This window comes from Heterocephalus glaber, unplaced genomic scaffold, assembly GCF_053883595.1.
Source record: "Heterocephalus glaber isolate CG9 unplaced genomic scaffold, H.glaber_assembly_v1.0 deba00000678, whole genome shotgun sequence".
In the NCBI taxonomy this organism is placed as follows: Eukaryota; Metazoa; Chordata; class Mammalia; order Rodentia; family Bathyergidae; genus Heterocephalus; species Heterocephalus glaber.
The window spans coordinates 2,095,849-2,116,312 of record NW_028258157.1 but is presented as its reverse complement, the minus strand read 5'-3'; the positions used below and the strand labels follow the sequence as shown (position 1 = coordinate 2,116,312).

General features: G+C 38.5%; 1 protein-coding gene across 3 annotated transcripts in view; it reads left to right on the top strand.

Annotated features, from left to right (window-relative positions):
• Nucleotides 1-20,464, top strand: part of Sema3a (semaphorin 3A) — a 453,595-nt gene that overhangs the window by 375,600 nt on the left and 57,531 nt on the right. For all 3 annotated transcript variants that reach the window (XM_087206759.1, XM_087206760.1, XM_004839772.4), the window contains exon 8: nt 5,749-5,868. In XM_087206759.1, the coding sequence (XP_087062885.1) occupies nt 5,749-5,868 (120 nt within the window). The remainder of the gene's footprint in view (nt 1-5,748; nt 5,869-20,464) is intronic.

Sequence of the window (20,464 nt, the reverse complement as noted above, 5' to 3'; positions counted from 1 at the left end):
TTGACAAGGCTGAATAATTTAATTTTTGAATACTTGAATGGTAAGATACTGAAATGGGAATGAACCATAGTATGTCCCGTAATATCTCTCAAAATACGTGCAAGACCATTTTAATTGAAGAGTAGTAACTCCTTAAATTGAAGTTATTTCCTCCATAACTGGGTTATAAATTATTCTTCTCACAGCACATTTAATGCTCCACATTGAGTTTTTCTTGGCATTTTCATACTCTGCTTTAAAGAGAATGCTCACTAATTTAATGGAGCTTTTAACATAAATATTGTCCACAGCACTTCTGAAACTGTTTTATGTACAGAGATGTCAGAGAGCTGTCTCTGAAATACTCAGGTTGCTCTTTGTATATCTAAAGATAACCATTAGGGAGGCCTGTCCTCACAGGTAATTTGGATACATTCCCCTCCTTTCAGCACATAACATAGACATTCTGACGTGGTTCTAAGCTGGAAAATAAAATTGCAGTGTTGGTTCAAACCATCTGTAACGTGGACAGGTGGGTCTTGACAACAGGTATTTTTTATACTTCTAATCTCAATACAAAATGGTTTCATTTTAGTAAACTTTAAAACCAGATAACAGCTAAAACATTCAATTTTCCTAAATTACCAAGGTTTAGGATAACTTCTTCCCAAAATGCTGTGGACTTTAAAAATGGTAACCATGGAAAATGTGGTTTCTCCCCTGACTGACGCATGACCACACTATAATCTGCTCTCGATATCTCAAATCACCTTAGTATGGTTAATTTCACCACTCGTCTCCTTTAATAATGATCATTTTGTCAATAAGAAATAGCTCCAGAATTTATATTTAAAATATTTCTGATTTCTTCCACCTGCAGATCTTTTTATGACTTTATCTTTATTAAAGATAACAGTTGCTCCCCAAATCAGAATTCATGCCAGGTGTAAACACGAGAATAAAACCTGATGTGTTCCACACCAATTAAGTATCAGTTCCCATTTTCATGATGTGAAAGAAATAGTCAACTTGAGAGTAATTTTATTTCCTTATTGAAATCTTTCCCAGGCAATGTAGCACAAATAATTGAGAAATATTCCATCACCGAAAGACATTGAGAACTATTTCAAAGGTCCAGGACTTTCAGCTAAGGTTTATATTTTCAACCTGGAATTTTGCCTTGCCTCTGGAAGGAACATAATTTGACATTAGGAGGTACTCTTGCAGAGTATTAGAGCAAGCAAGATATTCCCTAAATTAATTAAATAGAGATTGAGAAAATTATCTGAACTTCTCTGAACTCTCAGTTCCTATACATACAAGCATGTGCCATGCTAATTCCACAAACTCATTGTGAGAGTTAAGTAAGACAATGTAATAACACACTACTGTTTTGAGTGTGTGGACATTTCTGGAATATATCTGAAGCAGGAGCAGGTTACCAAAAAAAAAAAAAAAAACGAGTAGCAGTGATTGCCTGGGGAGGCTGAGAAGTAGATCTGATGCCTTATATATTTTATATTTTTAAGTTTGTACCTTGTACACATTTTACTGCTCAAGAAAAAGTTGTTTATAAAATACAAATGTAAGTCACAAAACCTGCACAAATCAAGTACAGAGGCGGTGCTCAATAAATATAAAAATGGAAGATTATTTCCACACTTGTAGTCTGTGAGAGAGCGGGAGACAGAGACATAAATTTCCTCTTTCCTCCTGTTTCTAATTACTATGCTGCTCTGCAAGAGGAACTTGCTCGAGGTGTTAACAGCATAATGGCTTGGTCAGGAGGATTGTTTGATTTTGCTCACATCCGTGCCTCACTTTTCACCTGTACAGCTGTACAGCAATTTCACCAGGAGATGTATTCTGACCACCTTCAGTCTCTCCGCACCACACCCTCCTCAGGAATTGTAATCTGACACAAGCCATAGTTTTATTTGATTTTGAGCTTCACGCAGAAAGCCTAGAGTACATATGAACTTTGGTTCTGATCACAAGCTTCTCAGGAAACTCAGCCTTGCTGGAAAGAGAGTCCACAAAACTCTCAGTGAAGGATGCTGTGCTTAAAGACAGTTTAAAAAACTCTCATAGTTAGGAGAGAATCACGGCTGACTCAGATAGACACACTTTCATTTCTGACAGTTTCTAGATGGGCAGTGGGATCTGTCAGTACTAATTTCTCTTGGTGCAAATGTATGATTTTTTAAGATATCAAGCTGCAATGTAATTTTGTTGTACCAACTCTTACAGATCAAATTGGACAGATCAACAAGCACTTCTGATGTATATAACAATTCCTTGAATATAGAACTCTACCGCCAATTTGATAAAACTGGACAAATGTCATGTTTTCTCTCACTAGAGGCTTAGAGTATTTGTAAAGCTCAAAGGTGTATATCACAATTATAATCCCACTTGAGTCATTGCAGAACAACTTTTACCCCAATATACTACTTCATATTCTCAAGAAGATTTATATTTGGGATCAGAAAATTGTCAAATTAACACTATGCTCAAGAATCAACATATAATTTGATAACTGTATAAATATCCTGGAAACTACAAAAGAAGCTGGGCAATGGGCTTTTTAAGCACATCTGTTCTCCAGAAATAAAGCAACTGGGGGATAATACATTTTTTTATAATCAGGTATCATTAAATCATTTGAAATAGCCATAGAATACGATACACCTTTAGAAATTGTGGCCCTCTGGGTTAATACTGTGTTTCTATGTAACATGAAATGCACAGTAGATATTTTTCAATCTATATTTTTGGGCAAAAATAGCAAAGGCATCATGCCTTATCTGAGGCAGTTGTGCTTGATAAGATCCCGCAGAAATCTCAGCAGGAAACCGGATCCGAGCTCTAGGGCAGAGAAACAGTGACTGACACTGAACAAGGGTGAGAGAAGGGGCCCATAAAAGCCCCCAGCTCTCTGGCCCTCCAGCCCTCCAGGCCAGGACAGGCCTGACTCTTGCCAAAGTTAATATGGGTGGGAGGTAGCTTCCTTTGGCTGCAGGTGGCCAGTGCCTAAACTGGGAACTACCGCAGGCTGGAGAGTCCATTTTTACATTGGATCCTCTTTCCGGTGTAAGTTGAGTTAATCTTTCGGTGAAGACATCTCCTACTTTGAATGACCTTCCTGTCTGTTATAAAGAGGAAATCTGTCTTCTGCCTTTCTTTTCATTTAAATTGGTTTTTGCTATCCTCCTATGAAAGTGAATGAAACAGAAAATTATAATAAGGCCAAACAAATGAATAGGGGAAACAAGCACATTTCTTTTTCCAAATAAGAGTTTTGTTGTCATCATTGTTATTCCAACTCCCTCCTGAATAGGTTATATGAAATGAGAATTGTTACAATTGATTTTATTATTTAATGATGATAAATAACAAACAGAATGATTAATCAGTTATATTCATTACCATTTCTGATTAATTCTCCATTTGCACATGGCTAGCTGATATAAAGTGATATTGTGATATAGATCTGTTAAATCTTCGCCTTTCCATCGTTCTATTTTAACTTTTGAATTTGATCACTTAACGTATTTAGTAGGCAATGAGATTCAACTAATAATCTTAAGCTTTTAATTTGTCAAGGTAGGAAGGACACAAGGATTCTCCCCCCGAGCTGTTCCAACAGGAAAAATATTTAAAATTAGCATGACCATTTTAGGCGGCTTTCACGAAATATTTTAAACTAACATCTTATTCACAGATGAAGAAAAACCATCGCTTGATGTTTAAAAATGTACTACATCTATGCATCAACTCTGTAAAAACATGAACCATGAACATCAATAACAATGTTGTAAAGATTAAATTTGGGTCAAAACAAAGAGCTAATAGGCATTACATTATTTCAAAGCCTTTGAAATTAATAAGTAGCTTATTCATAGCATTTTGTGTATTTAAAAAAGCTATTTCTTAACTTTGGGTGAGGTAAAATATTATTGCATCACATTTTATGGAGACCGAGTCAGCTTCATACCGGACACTTACGTGAAGAAAACACAGCTTGCTTCTGAATTCCAGTAGCCCAGTGTGAGGATGGAGAAGGACACATCTTTACTCTTCCTTCCCCAGCATGCTGTCTAGCGGATGCATTGTCTCTCTTGAGATACAATTCAGAATAAATGACATCTTTCCCCCCACTTCCCGAGATGAGGTGTCCACCCAGCAGGCCCAGTGCTCAGCTGCCAGACGTAGCTGACCAGGGATGGAGCAACATGAAGTCTACACAAACAGAACAGATCCAAGTCACTACTGCAGGACTGGCAGGGGCTGGACCACTGAGAAAATCTACTTCACGTTGCAAAGCTTTTACCTGGGAGGGAAAATTGAGCATAGTATAGAAGGAATTAGATTGCCAAGATCTTCCAAGAGGCATTTTTACTTGAAGATAATTCTCCCATGTCTGATAGGAAGATACTGGGACAGAATGGTGCTATACAAATGTTCAAGTTATCATTCATTCACACATCCTTCACTTTCTCAATATTTTGCAAATCAAAGAATATAAAACATTAATCCACCCAATATCTACAGAACAATGTTCAGGTTTGCTGTAAGAATTGTGAATTACTTGAAGAACTGTTCATGTTTTTGTGATTTTGTTTTGCAAACACAATAACTCCCTGTAGGTAGGCAGGCAGTTATTGTTATCTGGAAGATATAATATGCGGCACTTTCTGTTTCAAGGGCAGAGAACATAACATTTACAAACTCAGTTATTTGAAAGGCAGTCTAGCGCAGTGAACTGGGCCTGGCTTGGACCTTCACCGTGACAGGCCAAGGCCTGAGCCGATTGTCCGCTGCTTGGCGCATGAACTAGGGACAGCGTTGTTTTCATCGTAGGTCTGCTGACAACTGAGGGAGACAATGTGACAGCATCACACGGGGCCTGACCACCTCACCACACAGGGTCGTGCTTGGGACGTATAACTGCTCTTCCTCCTGCCTTATTTCTTTTCCCTTCTGCTCTTTACTTTCTGGTTGTGATTCCTGCATCATTAAAGTTGGCCTGAGTTAATTCAATTTAAGTACCAACAGGACACAACGCAGGGGAAGTTTGAACTGCAGTAATTATGACCTTGGTTTGCCAAACTTTCTTCCTCTTCAAATGCATTTCTGTTGTACTGAAGGCTGCAGTGGGCTTATTTGGGGCTGTATAATAGCTTGTGCCAAGTTGCAGCACTTCTGTCACTAGATACATTAAAAATAAGAAGCCGGGAAAAAAATTGGCAAGGAAAATATTGGTTCTTTCTAAATAATAGGAAAATCTCATTAATTCAGATCCCATTAGATTAAAAGCATATAAAAGATTTCCTTGTTGTTAAAATAAGCTATAAGCAAGATTTCACTATGATACTCTACCTATCTAAATAAGGTTACTGGAGCCATAGTAGTTAACAAATATAACTGGAAATAATGGGGTATAGTTTATACCTTGCATTTTGTAAGTTTCTCAATGGTCATAGTGAAAAAGATTAAAATGTCCTATTGACAATGTTCACAGAGTGATATTTGCTCAGGTTTTCTAAGTATGAAGTGAGGACTTAGACATTTATATGTGATAGACATGAATGGTCATGAGCTGGTAATCTGAGAAAAAGTCCCTATAGTAAAGAACAAGACGGAGTACAGTTCGCTCCTATAACATGCAGAGAGCACCCCGCCTCCCGGCAAGCAGCTTGCGTGGTCCTGGCTGTTGTCCCTCCGCGCTGAGTTCAGTGCCACACTGTGGGCTTCTGTCTTCCCCAGATGGAGAGCTGTACTCCGGCACGGCCGCCGACTTCATGGGGAGAGACTTCGCCATCTTCCGCACCCTCGGGCACCACCACCCCATCAGGACGGAGCAGCACGACTCCAGGTGGCTCAACGGTAGGCTGGTGGCCAGGGCTGGAGCCCGGCGCCCTTCCCAGCTAGGGTGTGAGAAAGCAGGGCAAAGAGAGAGTACAGCTCAGGAAGTGGCTGTCCTGCGCCAAAGGCGATGGTTCCCAGCCCTTGCTGTGGGAAGGCAGATCTGACCAAGCTACGGAAGGAAGGGAAGCAATGGAAAAAGATAAGGCCGTGGGCAGCACGCCTGCCGGGCCCAGCGGACCCGCAGGGCAGGGCCTCGGGCCTCCTCGGTGGACAGCACACGCAGGAAGGGTGAGTGTGGGACAGATTTGAGGCCAGCAGCGCTATGGCGGTGCTGTTCCCAGCACCCCAAGGGACTCAGTCCAGGCTCCACTGGGTTCACCCTTAATCTTTCAAAACCACCTGTCCCATTTACAGGGGAGAGAGTTGAGGACGATACATTTTGTATCCCTGTAGTGGAAGTTTTGTAACAAGAATCCAGTTTCCTGGACTTCAAAAGCAGTGGCTTAACTACTTCAAGAAGTAACTGATACTTGTAAATCACTCTTTCCCATTTTTAGAGTATATAAAGATTTAGTATAGCAGAAAACCTGCAAACTGTAATGCTTAAAATAAACAATAATTTCATTCCAATTTTTAACTCAGTGATCCTAATGCACTCTATCTACAGGTCGGTTTAATTTTTGGTTGTTCACTTATACATACGTCGGTGATTTGTATAATGGTGTCTATAATGCTATCATGGTTTTATTGTTACTCAATCATAGGTGTTTAAGTCTGCCAATAGTCCCAGGAGATAAAGCCACCCAACCCCAGCCCTACCTTTGACCTTTTCTTCGGCCGTTCACCACTTCATTAGCGAGTGAGACTCAGGTTTCCAGTTCCCTGTAGCCTCAGGACATTTGCTTATCTGCCTTGCAATTCTGCCCTGTATCTTCCCTGCCTTTGCTTCTGAGGACCCCCAAACTGCTTCGGTCGCTCCATCGTTCAATGGTCCCTGGAGAAAAACATCACAAGCCCTCAGCGAAACTCCACCAGAGTGAGTTTGTGTTTGTTCCGATCTAGCCTGTGTTCCAAGGGGCAACTCTGAACCTTACACAGACATGAAACTCCCTCAACCAGTGCCTTCTTCCTCTCCTTGCAGCTTCTGGTTGTCCCATTATTTCTCCTGTGTTGGGGACAAAGGCATAACTCTCAGTGTGCTCCTCTGACCTTTCTGGCTTTGTTCTCAATTGCGTTGATATTCTCCGTGAATTATCCTGTTTGCATTTCACTTGCTGTCCTTTTCTCTTTTCTGCCACTCGTCTTCCCCCGGCCTTCAGTCCTGCTGCCCACCCATGGAAAGCTCAGGTTTCCTCCTAAAGGTGATAGGCCACGGTGTACACGTTTGTGTTCAGAGCCGGGCTAGGACTCCACTCCTCAATGCTCCTCCACCTTTGGCCACTTCCCACCTACCTTTGCTCCAGTGGAGGGTCCCTCTGACTGCTCCCCAAGATCACAGTGGCTTTCTGTAGCTCCTTAATCTCCTGCAGTGTTTGCAATGGTTAACTAGCCTGCTCTAAAAATCATCACTTCTCTTCGCTTTCCTTGCTCCTTGCTCTCTTAAGATCGTCCTAACCTTGGCTTTTGTTTCTCATAGCTGCTTTAAATGCGGGCTGTGCCTGCGATTCTTCATGGCTCTGGTGACCAAAGGGTGCTGGACATCTGGCCACATCCCACCGTGTAGGGTTACAGGAGGTGGAGTCGAACCTGGGGGCCATCTGAGAAATGGGAGCCCCATCCAGGAGTGCGAAAGATGCTGGGTTCAAGAGAAGGCTGTGTCCAGTTCCAAAACCCAGAGGAGCTTTTTAGAGAACCCACTGTCAACTATTTGGCCTCGGCTGTGTGTAGGGCAGTTAGTAAGAAAAGTCTTCTTTTAACATTGTGTCTGGTCTGTTCTCCAGCAGAAATATTTGTGTGGGAGAAAAAATGTTTGTTTTTTAATTCAGCAAGAAGGCGACTTTGATCTCCTAAGAACTTCAAGGGACACACGAGCTCTCACTGTCTCCAAGAAACAGATCTCATTAGAAGATGGAGTAACTTAAAGGAGAGTATAGTATCCATTTCATTTTTATGGCTTCAGAGGAAAAAGTCATCAAGTTAAAGCCGCTTTTATGTTGCGCACTTCTGTGTTGACAGCTGAGTCTGAAGAATTTACACTGTGGGAAAGCACAGTCGTTGAACAAGGCTCTGTACTTCATCTCTGAAAATGTGTGGTTCATTTGAGAATTCAGTTATCAGTCTCTCAGCACTGGATGTGAGAACTGATTTTTCCAAATTAGCGCGAAGCTTCCATCTGACATGCTGTAGAAACCAGATGAGGCTGCAGACATGTTAGAGATAAAACCAGGGGGCTGGGAGTCAGGCCTCCAGGAATTAAATGCCACTGAGGAGCAAAATCGGAAACATAGTGTTTACAAACGCATGCACATGACAAAGCAGTCCGGAAGCATCCGGGTAGACGCACTGTCACCTCTGGTGCCACAAGGGATACATCGCCTTCTAAGACATTCTTCCCAGAGTCTTTGGAGCCGTTAAATTAATTTTGATTAACATCTTACTTTAGTTTTCCCAAATCAATGCTTTCAGAAGAATCAGTTCATCTACTTTAGATTATTTTAATTTTTGTTTCTGTTAAAGAAAAGCAAAACAATATTTATTTAGAGTTACATCATGATATAATTTTCATTTTGATAAAAGTAGTGAGATTTCACCACTTCCATAAATACTATACTTTGACATATGTATAATACTTTCAAGATAGTCATCAGATCATTTTTAACAGGAAAGAATGGGAATGAATAATCCTTTTAGATAAGGAAAGTTAAAAGAATAGGGTGTGTTGTTTTTTACACACTAACATAAAAGAGCTTTTTAAATTTTTTCTAGTTTTTAATTTCTACTAGTCCCCATTTGCAGTACCTAATGACCCCGTGACCGTGGGAAGCTGGTGTCTGTACAGAACACATGTGAACTACGCTGTCACCTTGCCCTGCCTTCTCTGTTCCCCTGCATCTCTCGGGCCCTCTCCCTTTTGCAAAAGATCTGTCTCCCTATTTCCTAACATCTATCCTTTGTTTCCTTCTTTATTTATATATTGCGTTTCTCATATAAAAAAATGCCATTTGTACACAACCATAATTTAAAGTTAGAAAAAAAAGTGATTTCAGAAAAGATGCTTGTATGAATTTGGCATGGCAAAAAATGACTAGTTTTTTTTTCTTGGGCAGCATAAATTCTCTCAAGATGATATAGTTCTACACTTCCATGCCAATTCAGCTTTGTGACAGTTGGGAAAATACTTTGTGTGAGAATTCATAGTTAAGAAACAAATACTTTCCTGCTGCTGTTGTGGGTGGCTTGTTGTCAGTCTGGGAGAGGACAGTGCCTAGTGACTGGGATGTTGGCCACCCCCTGAGCAGAGGCGTGGCTGGCCACACTGACCCTTCTGTTTGATGGAGGCTGCAGCCCAACATCGCTTATGTCTTGGACAACAAAGACAGCAGTTTTGCAAATGAGCAGGAGTTTCACTGTTTCCTGTTAGGAAGGAAACCTCTGCACCTCCTGTGCTTAGAAAGGAGATGCCCACGTCACACTGCACGGAGTGCTCTGGGAATTTGTGTGACCCTAGTAAGCACCTCACAAACATGACACATCTCTAAATCCTTTGCCCCATTTCAATTGGGTGGAGCAGGCTTGGGAAGCCTTTGGGGGCTCATTCTGCGAGGGGTCCCAATTGAGTCAGGGTGAAAGGGCAGCCGGAGGCAGGGTTGAACATAGGAAACCACCAGAGTCTTTGAGAGCAGGAGCAGACCTAATGACCACGCGGAGTGCACTCTGCTCCTTCAGCGCAGGAAGCCCCGCTTTCCTTTAGTGGAATTTCCTAAAAGGATCCTGCCTGTGGATACAGCGGCCCACTTGTGTTCTCTGTAATTGCAATGGTATGCGAGTCATCATCCCACTTCCTGTCCCTCCACACCCACTCCAGGGCCGCCCTCGCTGGAGCCAGCACAGCTTCCTCTGTGGTCATGTACCAGGATATTGCCTGTTCTGCTAGGATTCAGATTTCCCCACCAGAGGCAGCTTTAGAGAAATGGAACCAAGAAACATGACTGCAGATAAACTATGAGTGCACTCCGCTTCCATAGCACCATACAGCTATTTGCAAATCGCCTGCATAACTCCTCAACTGTACCATGTTTGGAAGCACAAACTATGTATGCCCGGCTGTCCAACTGCACTTGTCAATAATCAAACAAATCCACTAGCTTTGCATCGTGTCAGACTTCCTAGTGATGCCGGTTGGGGTATTTCACTGGCGTAAGTTAGTTAGCGGCATTTTGCTGACCTGTGGAGGAACAGCCCTGCTAAGCCTCTCTTTGTGGTTAGGTGACAGATGAGTGCTAGGAAGCTGAGCCATCACTGGGTTAGGACTGCAGAACAGCGGAGCTCAGTGAGCTGCTGCCCATGAAGAAAGCAAAAGGATGCGGGAGTTCTGAACCTCTCGGTTCTATCTTTGATGAGTCCCCCTCTGCGCTCATTAGCCGGCAATTCTGGGGAATCAGTGCAGAGAATCACACAGATAAAAGTGACAATTCTTGTCATTTTTTCCTAAATTTATGCTAAATCTTGAACATGCAGTAGTTTAAACATTCATATCTGTATTTAAATACAAGCTGATAGTCATCTGTTGAGTTTTTATGTATTTATTACCCAAAAAAATATTCACCCTAATAAAAAATGCATAGCCCATTGACATCATAAACAAAAGATAAAATATGAAAACCATGAATATGAAACTATTCTGTTCACTAAATGATGATAGGTTTAGCAAAACTATTAAATGTGCTTTTTTTTCTTAAAGAGTTAAAAGTTGCACTCGATCTCCCTTTCAACAACCTACTTCTCATGTTACTTTTTGTCTAAGAAACCTTATGTTTAACCAGCTTTGCTTGAAATTGCGTTGCACAAATGAGGAAAAGTGAATAAAGCCTTGGAGTAAACATTAAGTCATAGTGGCATGATCTTGAAAATTGATCTTTTTGTTTTAATCCTCTACAAAATTGTACCTGAATAAAATTGTTGGAGTATGTTATTTTAATATTTTAAGTGATGGGAATGACCTACAATTATCAAATGTGGCAGGTTAGTCACAAATTCTGAATCACTTGTTTAAGCTTTAGTCGAAGAATGGGAATAGAAAACAACATAAGTATTACTATGTTTACTTAAGGTAGTCTCACTTTTCAAATTAAAATTGGTGAAAACTTACAAACATGAGAGGCTAGCTTGGGAATTCTTTAAATTAAAGCCAGCTCCCTTGTTCCTCTTGTTCTTAACATTTCTCCCTCTCTCATCTCAGCATCTTTTTAATGAATACAGAGTCTGTCTCTCCCAATTTCCTTCTCCACCATCACTGCATTCAGGGCCCAGGCCTGAGGAGCAATTTACTGACCGGGTGCTCTGAGGTTCTGTGTGCAGTGGCATCGAGCAAGAGCTTTAGCAGAGAGCTGGTACCGTGACAATGCGCGTAACCATGGTGTGTCAGCCCTGACGTGGCTCTCAAAGGCTTTGCCTCTGTGGAAACAGAAGCCTGTTTGCAAATTAATTAGTTTCTGGCGGCAGCTTGATTGTTGACCCAGAGTGTGTAGAGTGGAAAAACAATCAGATTAGTGTGCTGGGGCGAAGAAGCAGTGTACACTTGCGTGTGGCTTGCTCGGCCATTGAGGCTGTGAATGGATGCAGACAAATCCTATTCTGGAAGCCAAGGCAGAGGTTAAGTAGGACTAGGCTGGGGATCCCCAGCAGCAGGGAATTAAAGGGTTTTAGCCAGATAAAGATGAATGACGTGACGGAAGCCATCCATTGAATCTCAATGGCGCAGACCAAGAGACCACTTGTTAGGTTCTAACCGCTGAGGGCCAGGAACGGGTCACAGTATGATAAATACGCGGTGGAGGCCTGATAAAAATGCTTTTAGAGTTTTTCGGAGTGGAAGATACTTATTTCAGTCTCTTCACAGGAGATAAGATCTAAATGAAAAAATGATAAATTATGGGTTTTCCGTACAGATCTTTGTTTGTAGATTTACCCATTACATAAGGTATAATCTTGAGTCAAAGAGAAATCTTCACTCATGGAAATATAATTCTGCTATTTATGTTTACAGATTTCAATCTGAACAACTACACCTAAAAATGACATATTCAAGCTTAGGACAAGGAATTCTAGATGCAATGTTGGATTATTAAATGTTGTTTTCATCAAAAGGTTACTGATTATGTTGAATTTTATAAGATCACCTAACAAGTTAAAGCGGAGGATACAATTTCCCTTTTTAGACAGGAGTGGCAGATGGCTCCATAGTGCTTTCTCATTCAAAATCATTTACGTCTCTCAACTTAAAAGCAAATTGAATCCAGGTTTGACCCCCGAGGCCTGTCCTTTGTCATCTAACCCTCGGTGACCTCGCCAACATTAAACTGGAGCAGCATCAATCCAAAAGGGCTGTGGATCCTCAGATTTGCCATCTTTCGTGTATGACCTGCCCTTCTCCGGTGCTTTTTGGGGTGCCCCCCTTTGACTCCCCAGCACACAGGTGCTGTTTATGTCGCACACCCTGCCTTCCTACTCTGCTGTCCGTGAAGTAAGAATTGTCTCAGTGGCCCAGTGCTCAGACCTGGAGTTAGCTGTCTCCCTGTGTCCCAGCCTCCCCGCGGAGTCCTCCTGTAACTTCGGGAATAACTTATGATACCCGGAGCGGTTTACACTGCTGTCCCTGCTGCTCTTCTGAGGATGCTCGGGACATCTGTGTAGGGCAGTGGAAACAGGGTCCGACAGTCTGGAACATGGTTTGTGTACTTCGTGCACTTGGAGAATTAACACTGATGATGAGCTGGCCTCCGGTTAGTCTTGCTCTTCTTAACCTGCTCTCAAGCTTTCGTTTTGTTTAATTAGTGACTACTGTCATTACAGGAAGCAGTTAGTACTTTAGGAAAATACAGAATATTTACTTTTAATTCAAATTAATAGGTGAAATATTATTTTTCATATTTAACAATCAACCGATGGACAGTATAATGAACAATAATAAAGGTTATACTTAGTTCTTACTTTAGTTCTAGGAAGTATGACACTTTCCACTCAAATAAGTAAACTGAGGAAATCCCTGCTGGTCTGGTGGCTTCTTTGGAACTACTGAAAGCTCCCTAGCATGGGAAGGAGTGAGGGATCCTAAAGAGGAAAGGCCTAATTATCTAGCTCTTGGAAGTAATCTGCAAAGAAAGATGAAAGGGAGAGAGGAAGAGAAGGTAGAAAGGAAACGAATAACTTTCCGATGGGTAATAACAGCTTCCTTACTCAACCATAATAAACAACACGTATCATCATAAGAAAATTTAAACCATCACAAAATAGAAATACGCCCTCACAAACCCACCACAAAGCCTCCCATCTAAAGCTTGAACCCTAAAGTCGTAATGTGTTGGATTGAATACATATTTAAGCATTTTAATAATTTTAGAGCACTTCAAAATGTTATTGCACTGTACATTATTTCCTGAGGCTACTTGGTCATTGCATATCTGACCATATGGCTGTCAGCAAAAGCAGCTCAGATATGATGTAATATGATATTATAGAGAAAACAGGTAAATTATTGGTGAAAAGTTAAAACTAGGTATTTTGGAGCAGAGACTAAACTATCCATTTCAATTATTATTTATGAATTTATTTACTTTGTGTTAATGAATAGTTTCCATTATCCCAAGGCTGTTCTCATCTGATCAGTTTCTATTTATCTGGACACAATTTAGCTTTATCACTCCAGTTATTACATTGACTGTGTTTCTCCTGTCTTTCCTGTGTTGCTCTTTTCTAAGCCCCAGAATCATTGACAATAGCTCAGTGAGTGAGCTCCATTTCAGTTGCCAGCACATTACTCAGGGAAACTTATTTTCTTCATGTGATTGATACTCACTAGACTCCAATACTGCTATGAGAAACAGATTTTAATAAGCATCCAAGCCCTCCAGAATAATGCTTACTTTTTGATCAAGTGGACAGCCTAGACACCTTAGCACAGTCGTGAATGCATATGCATATATATCCAAGGTACCGTTACATCTCAAAACCATTATTTAACACATAAAAGAAGGCAGAACCAGTATCAATTTTATTTTTCTTGTAAGATTTTAATTTTTAGTTTGATTAAAACAATAGCTGAATAAAACTGAAAAAATCTATACAACTATTTTTCATAAACTCACTTTACCACCTTAATGAATGAAACACACTTATTTTCTGTGGAATTTTTATATGAAAATACTGCTTTCATTTTCTGTGAATTTAAAGGAAAAAGTATAGTCATTTTCCAATTTCTTGGACTTTAGTTTATAAATCTATAAGTTTTATTTGTTGCTATATTTTAACTGCCTTTCAATTTATATACAATCTCTAAGTTTCTTGGTCTTAATAACATCTTGATGAGTAGAAATTTTAAAAGTTAGGTAAATTTACTTTTCTTCAGGGTTAACTGATGAATATATATTGCATTATTTATCATGCAGTCTAAGAAATCTATTCTCACTAATATGTATCATATAAAACAGTATTTTTCAGAAAGAGTAATTTTAGATACTTTGATATTTATTTTATGGAAGAATATAGAAATAGAGGATACACTATAAATCAAACTGAACTTTTATATCATCTATATTGAAGGTATTAGATACTACTTTTCAGTGCTATAAAGTAAAGTGAGAGAAACCTTGTATTTATTCAAAACAAAGTATCAAATTGGTTTAGGAAACATTTATTATACAAGATGAGGTATCTATGGAAGCAATTCTGTATTAGTATTCAAAAAAGAAAACTTTTAAGAAAGCATCTAGGCTTAATGGAATGCTTGTACTAGCAAAGGGTCAAAGTGATTGCAGGAAGCAAGTCTAAATTTCACCACTGAACCGTGGATGTTAGTGTTGTCATGCTGCATATTTGAAATGCTTAATAATTAAGGGCAATGATCTGAAAATTTGGCTTTCTCACATAAAGAAATAATTGAAATAATGATGAAGAACATGAATCCTATATTTGCAGTATGGTATGGTACCTTCTTCAGACTGCTTCCTCCAGGGCCTCTTCATCCTTCTCAATGCTGTAAAATATAAAGCTACCTGTAATGAAATGAGACACTTTTAAGAAGTTAGTAGTCACTTGCTTTGGTAGAGACTAAATCCAGGTCTATTGAACTCTAGCTTTGTTCTCTTTCTAGCACATTCATTTTAGTGTTCAATGCTCTACAAATCTGCATATTTCTGCTATTTGCAAATACACATGTAGGAAACATTTATTGAGTTTTATATAGATTGTTGGAAGACAAAGTAAAAGAGCATACTTTTTAAGATGCAAATATTTGCCAAAGTTAAAAGATTTGATTGTTCAAAACATGAATTGTTTTAAATATGTGTAGCTTAAGTCATGGAAAACTGAGCTTCTGTAAGCCATTGCTACTAAATGTGTGCACCCTGGCCGAGTTACAGCTGGTCTTCACTTGGGAATTAGTTCAAAATGGAGAATTTTAGAGATTCCCTAGACCTATTGAATAGAATCTGTACTATGTTAGGATGCTACATTAAAATTTAAGAACTAAACTACCAATGTACATTGTTATTATTAAAGAAAAGACATAGAGATTCAATGTTTTTGTTCCATTTTATCTAAGTAGACTGTCTTCTATCTGGAGTTTTAACACCCAGGGGTGTGTGTGTGTGTGTGTGTGTGTGTGTGATTGTGTGTGTGTGACAGAGAAAGGTCATAAAGTCATGATTTAGATTCATTTTGATTGTGTGATCTAATTGAACTACTGCATTTTTAAGATCAGTCTTCTTAAATTGATAGCTTTCAAGCACTTAAATTGGGAGGTATAAACATAGGCTAAGCATATCCTTTGAACAAGGAGGCTGAATTTTCAAGCAAAAGTCATTAAAGACCCACTTTTTACTGAGGAATGATCCCACCAAGACAGCACCCTGTTAAAAATCTGCAGGTGCCTTTATGACACACTACAAGTTCTCTCCCAACTACATCTCACATTAAATGTTAGTAATCATTTTCTAAAATGTAGTGAGGTCTGGTGATTCTAGGTTTCAAAAGTTTCAAGCAAGTAAAAAAATATTTTCAAAAAACACTAATATGAATTAACTATCTTGGCTGGAATTAGACTAGGCGTCACAATTTATTTTAAATAACAAACTTGATGAGTCCAGCAGTAACTGGCTGTTAAAATATATAGTAACTAACTATTACTCTGCAGCTTTTTTGAAATCTCATTTTTTGTGGTGTTCGGCATCTAACCTAGGCCCTCCACATGGAGACAAGTGCTCTACTATTAGCTGCACCCATAACCCTTAAAAGCGTTTTGGTCCAAAGCTCTCAAAAAGAAAAACTAAATTTTTTTAAAAAAACTAAAATTTCAATGTAAAAAAGAATCAAGCCCAAATACAATGCCACAAACTATCACTTTATATTACAACTTTAAATATTGTGTTGCGATCTTAAATTTCAAATTATATGCATGTAGTATAATTGTTTCTATGTATACATAAAGTATGACCTTTTTATAAAGTATAAAACTTCAAATTTTGTAAGTATAACTAACAACTTTACTACTGTTTACAAAGATAGGATCCTAAAAGACTGACAAAAGAAATAAATAAATAATTTATTTTCTACTTTGAGATTAGCAAAGTACAAAGTTAAGCACCTAATGTGAAATTTAAATTTTTTTTCTTAAGGGATAAAAAGATCATGCCGATAAAACAGGGTACGTGATAAGGATTGCTTTCCACAAATTCAAATTATGTTGGAAGTTCTGCTATCAATTGTCTGCTTTTCTGCCTTAAATTCTCTTCCCTGTATAATTAGACATTTTCACAAATCAAAACCATTACTGTCCTTTTAAACAAAAGTCAGAGAAATTGCTTATTATATCGCAGTTAAAATTGTTTTTCTATTTTGAAGAGGTCTTGAATTTCTGATGTGGTTGAGAACATTTTCTATCTGAGCAAAAAATGATAAAAGTGCTGAAAGCCGTGGTTACCACAATCAGAATAACTAAGTTCTAGCTATAATAACACTCATGCTATTAAATAATTGCCAAAGCATGTGTCAAATAAAAGTCGACCTAAATATTTCCTGGTCCTTATATCATTACTTAATTTTAGGGACCAGGCCACGTTCTCCCGGTGGTCCCGTATTTACTAGAACTGCAGGGCGTAGCCAAAGGCTGCTCAGAGGGGCTCCCCCAGATCGCTCTGAGAAGCCCTGGACCACCAGAAACCCCTGGGAAGTGGGTGGATGTCTGAAGCAAACTCTCCGCTTCTCATCGAAGGCTTTGCTATTGCCACAGTGTAGAAATGTCTTGTGATTGTGTACTCAGAAAGCTTTGGAAATTGAGTTTGATGATTATATGAAAATTACAGTTTTTTAAAGAAAACTGCTATTGGAATTCACAAATACCAGTTTTGCCATCTGTGGATTCTGTCTGACTTTTCAGGAAAAGAAAAATGTAAGCAGGAATGGAGTATGCCCTTGTTTTCAAAGAGATCTTAGTTGAAAAAAACTAAGTTGATATTACATATTTGCTTTTGTTTTTGTGTTCCTTATTGGATTTGTTTGTTTGTTTTCAGAGCACAATTTTACTCTATCAATATTTGAGTCATAAATATAAGGACAAGAAAACTAGAAAGGGTCCAGAAATGTTTCAGAGAATTTTCAAGTCATTCAAAGGTGTATGAGATTATAATATCACTGATAACAATATTAGACAAAGAGGAAAACTAGATATAAAATTACTTATAATAAACAAAAAATCCAATAAAATTGTGAAATTATTTTATAATACAAGGGTGATTCTGTAATAAAAAATTCTTAGCTAATCTCATTAGGCTAAAAATAAGATATATGCATCTTCTTGTTCAATGTTAAAAAATAAAATAAATTCTAGTGACTTTTCTATGAAATATAAAAACATTATGTAGAAGGAGAAAAGAATGTTCTCAACATGATAAAAAAGAAATCATTGATCCCAATGAAAATTCTTAATTGCATAAAAAGGCATTATCAATTCAATAGCACGCAGTATAATGACTTGTAAAAGATGTTCATGTTTATGGGAGACGCCCTCAGACTGATCACGTGCGCTTTACTCTGAACGTTGCCAATCGATGAGATATGGCTGTAAATTAGAGAAAGAGTTGTGAGGAGGTGAGGCATGTTTTTCTTCCTTCTCAGAGGGGTTTAAATCATGCCTGTACTATATCTCTTTGGTATGTTGTGGTTTTTTTTCCTTGATTAAGCACTGAAACTTTTAAAAAATAAATCACGCAGACTTAAATGCACTTGCTTCATCTCATTTAATAAAGCAGAGTAAGCACACTGTCTAAAAATTTGATGAACTTTCTAGCAAAGGCACGGAATGCGTGCTTGCCTTTAAAATGAGGTGGGTTAGGAAATGCCATGTTTCCTGGAACTCTCCCAATTCCCTCTTTTAAGAGCAAGTGTTAGTGTGAAGTCATTGATTAAATAGGATCATATAAATTACTTGTTATCATAGGGCAATGGCTTTTCTAAATAGAAAGTTCTGTTTTCTTTGGATGTAGGAAAGCAAGGCTAGCTGGCTTGGTTTTCTTCATCCAAGTTCAAAAGTTATTTTTAATTGTATTGTATAAAAAATAATTCAGATACTTGAACAGGGTCTCCATGATTTTGTTTTTAGAGAGTAGAGTTTATTTTATTCATCTACCATTTAGTTTCCCTTCAGGTTTGCAGCACCTGTGTTGGCAGAATATAAAAATATGATCAAATTTTCCTCCAAACCTCTTTAGTTTTATGAAACTTCTTTGTGGAAAAAAAAATCTATGTTAAGTCTTTGATGTTTTTAAATGAAATCAAACTCAATATCCAAAGAGAGGGTGGGAGAGAGAAGCCATTGTGAGAAAGTGTTTTAAACTTTCTTCCTGGAGGTAATTCACTGCATGAAATTCTATCTGATGTTCTCAAATGGCCCAGCCATCCCATCGAATCATGCACTTCTTACTTATGTAACTCAAAAGCGTAGCAGTGCAAATGGTGAAAGGATATTCAATGATGATGGATGAGTGTGTCCATTGTATGAATTTATTTACTGAAGATCTAACACAAGCAAGCATCTATAATCATATGGCAGCTTCCTGCACTTGAGAGAGAATAAATAACCTAAACTCATAGAAACGTGATTGCAACTTGATCAATTGAAGGAAATAAAACGTGTTTCCAATCCATACTTAGTATTATAATTAGGTCTCTAAATCTTTATATATATGTAACTATATTTGTAAACAGCGTATACCCCCGGCTATCTGCAGTGGAGTCTCTCTGCATATAAACAAGTGCATAATCACAGAATTTCTGTGCTGAAATAGTGACGTTACCTGTTTTATAGTCAACCCACAGAAAACATTAAGTACTTACAAGATAAAGGGGTGGAACCATGGACCACAACTTAGTAGATAATTACTAATAATTGTCACATTATAAATAGTAATAATAAGGAAGTCATATGAATTTTTGATACTTCCATATATTCTAAATTAGATTGGCATGATTTTCCCAACATGTACTTAGGGCACAGCACTCTGTCTCTGCACTTTGAGGTATTTGCTGTGACAGAAAAATGATTTAAGATAAACAATGGGAAAAAGTCAATCAACAGAACAGAAAGACAAAACCCCACACAAGAAGCTTGATTAAAAAGTTTAAAAAAACGTGAACTTTATGTGTTATTCATTTATTTTCCAGAAGAAATTCTCCCACCTGTAGGCAATTATAGCCCCTATAAAAATATGCCCACATGAGGGCTTGGGGTAAGGCTCACCCTCAAATGAAAAAGCACGTGCTGAGCATGCACCAGGCCCTGGGTTCAAGCTCCAGCTCCAAAAATAAGCTCCTTACCATTTACTTGAAACAGAGCATATTCTTTCTCTGTACAGTGACATATAGCTGCCTGTGCAGATTTTTCCTGCAGCTGATGTGCACCTCTGAGCAGCTCTGGTCATGCCTGTCGCTTGGGCTCAGTGGTATTATTTGAATTTGTCGGTTTTCCTCCAGTTTAAGACTGAATGTAAAGATAGGCATTAGGAAATGAAATGAATTCTATAACTGACAACCCATAATAATAATTATACTTACGTATTTCATTTTATGAGTATTTACCTTAATCCTTATATATATGCTTAAGTTCACCTTGGTCGAAAGCTAAAATGCAAATGTATCACATTTTTATATTTCAATATGAAAAAACTGAAATAAAGGAATGTTGAACTTTACAGCTGTAATACTACAGATTTAGAATTTATTATATTGTGTCATGCATCTATCCATCCAGTCCTTTCTTCATCTGTCAGTCGTTTTCATGAACCCGAAGTCGTTCGAAGCAGCAGTACATCTTTCTCATAACAATGGGATGGCTTCCTTGTTTTTATATACTTTTTTCAGAGACAAAATGTAAATAGAGTAACCGCTGGACAGCAGTTGGATGAGT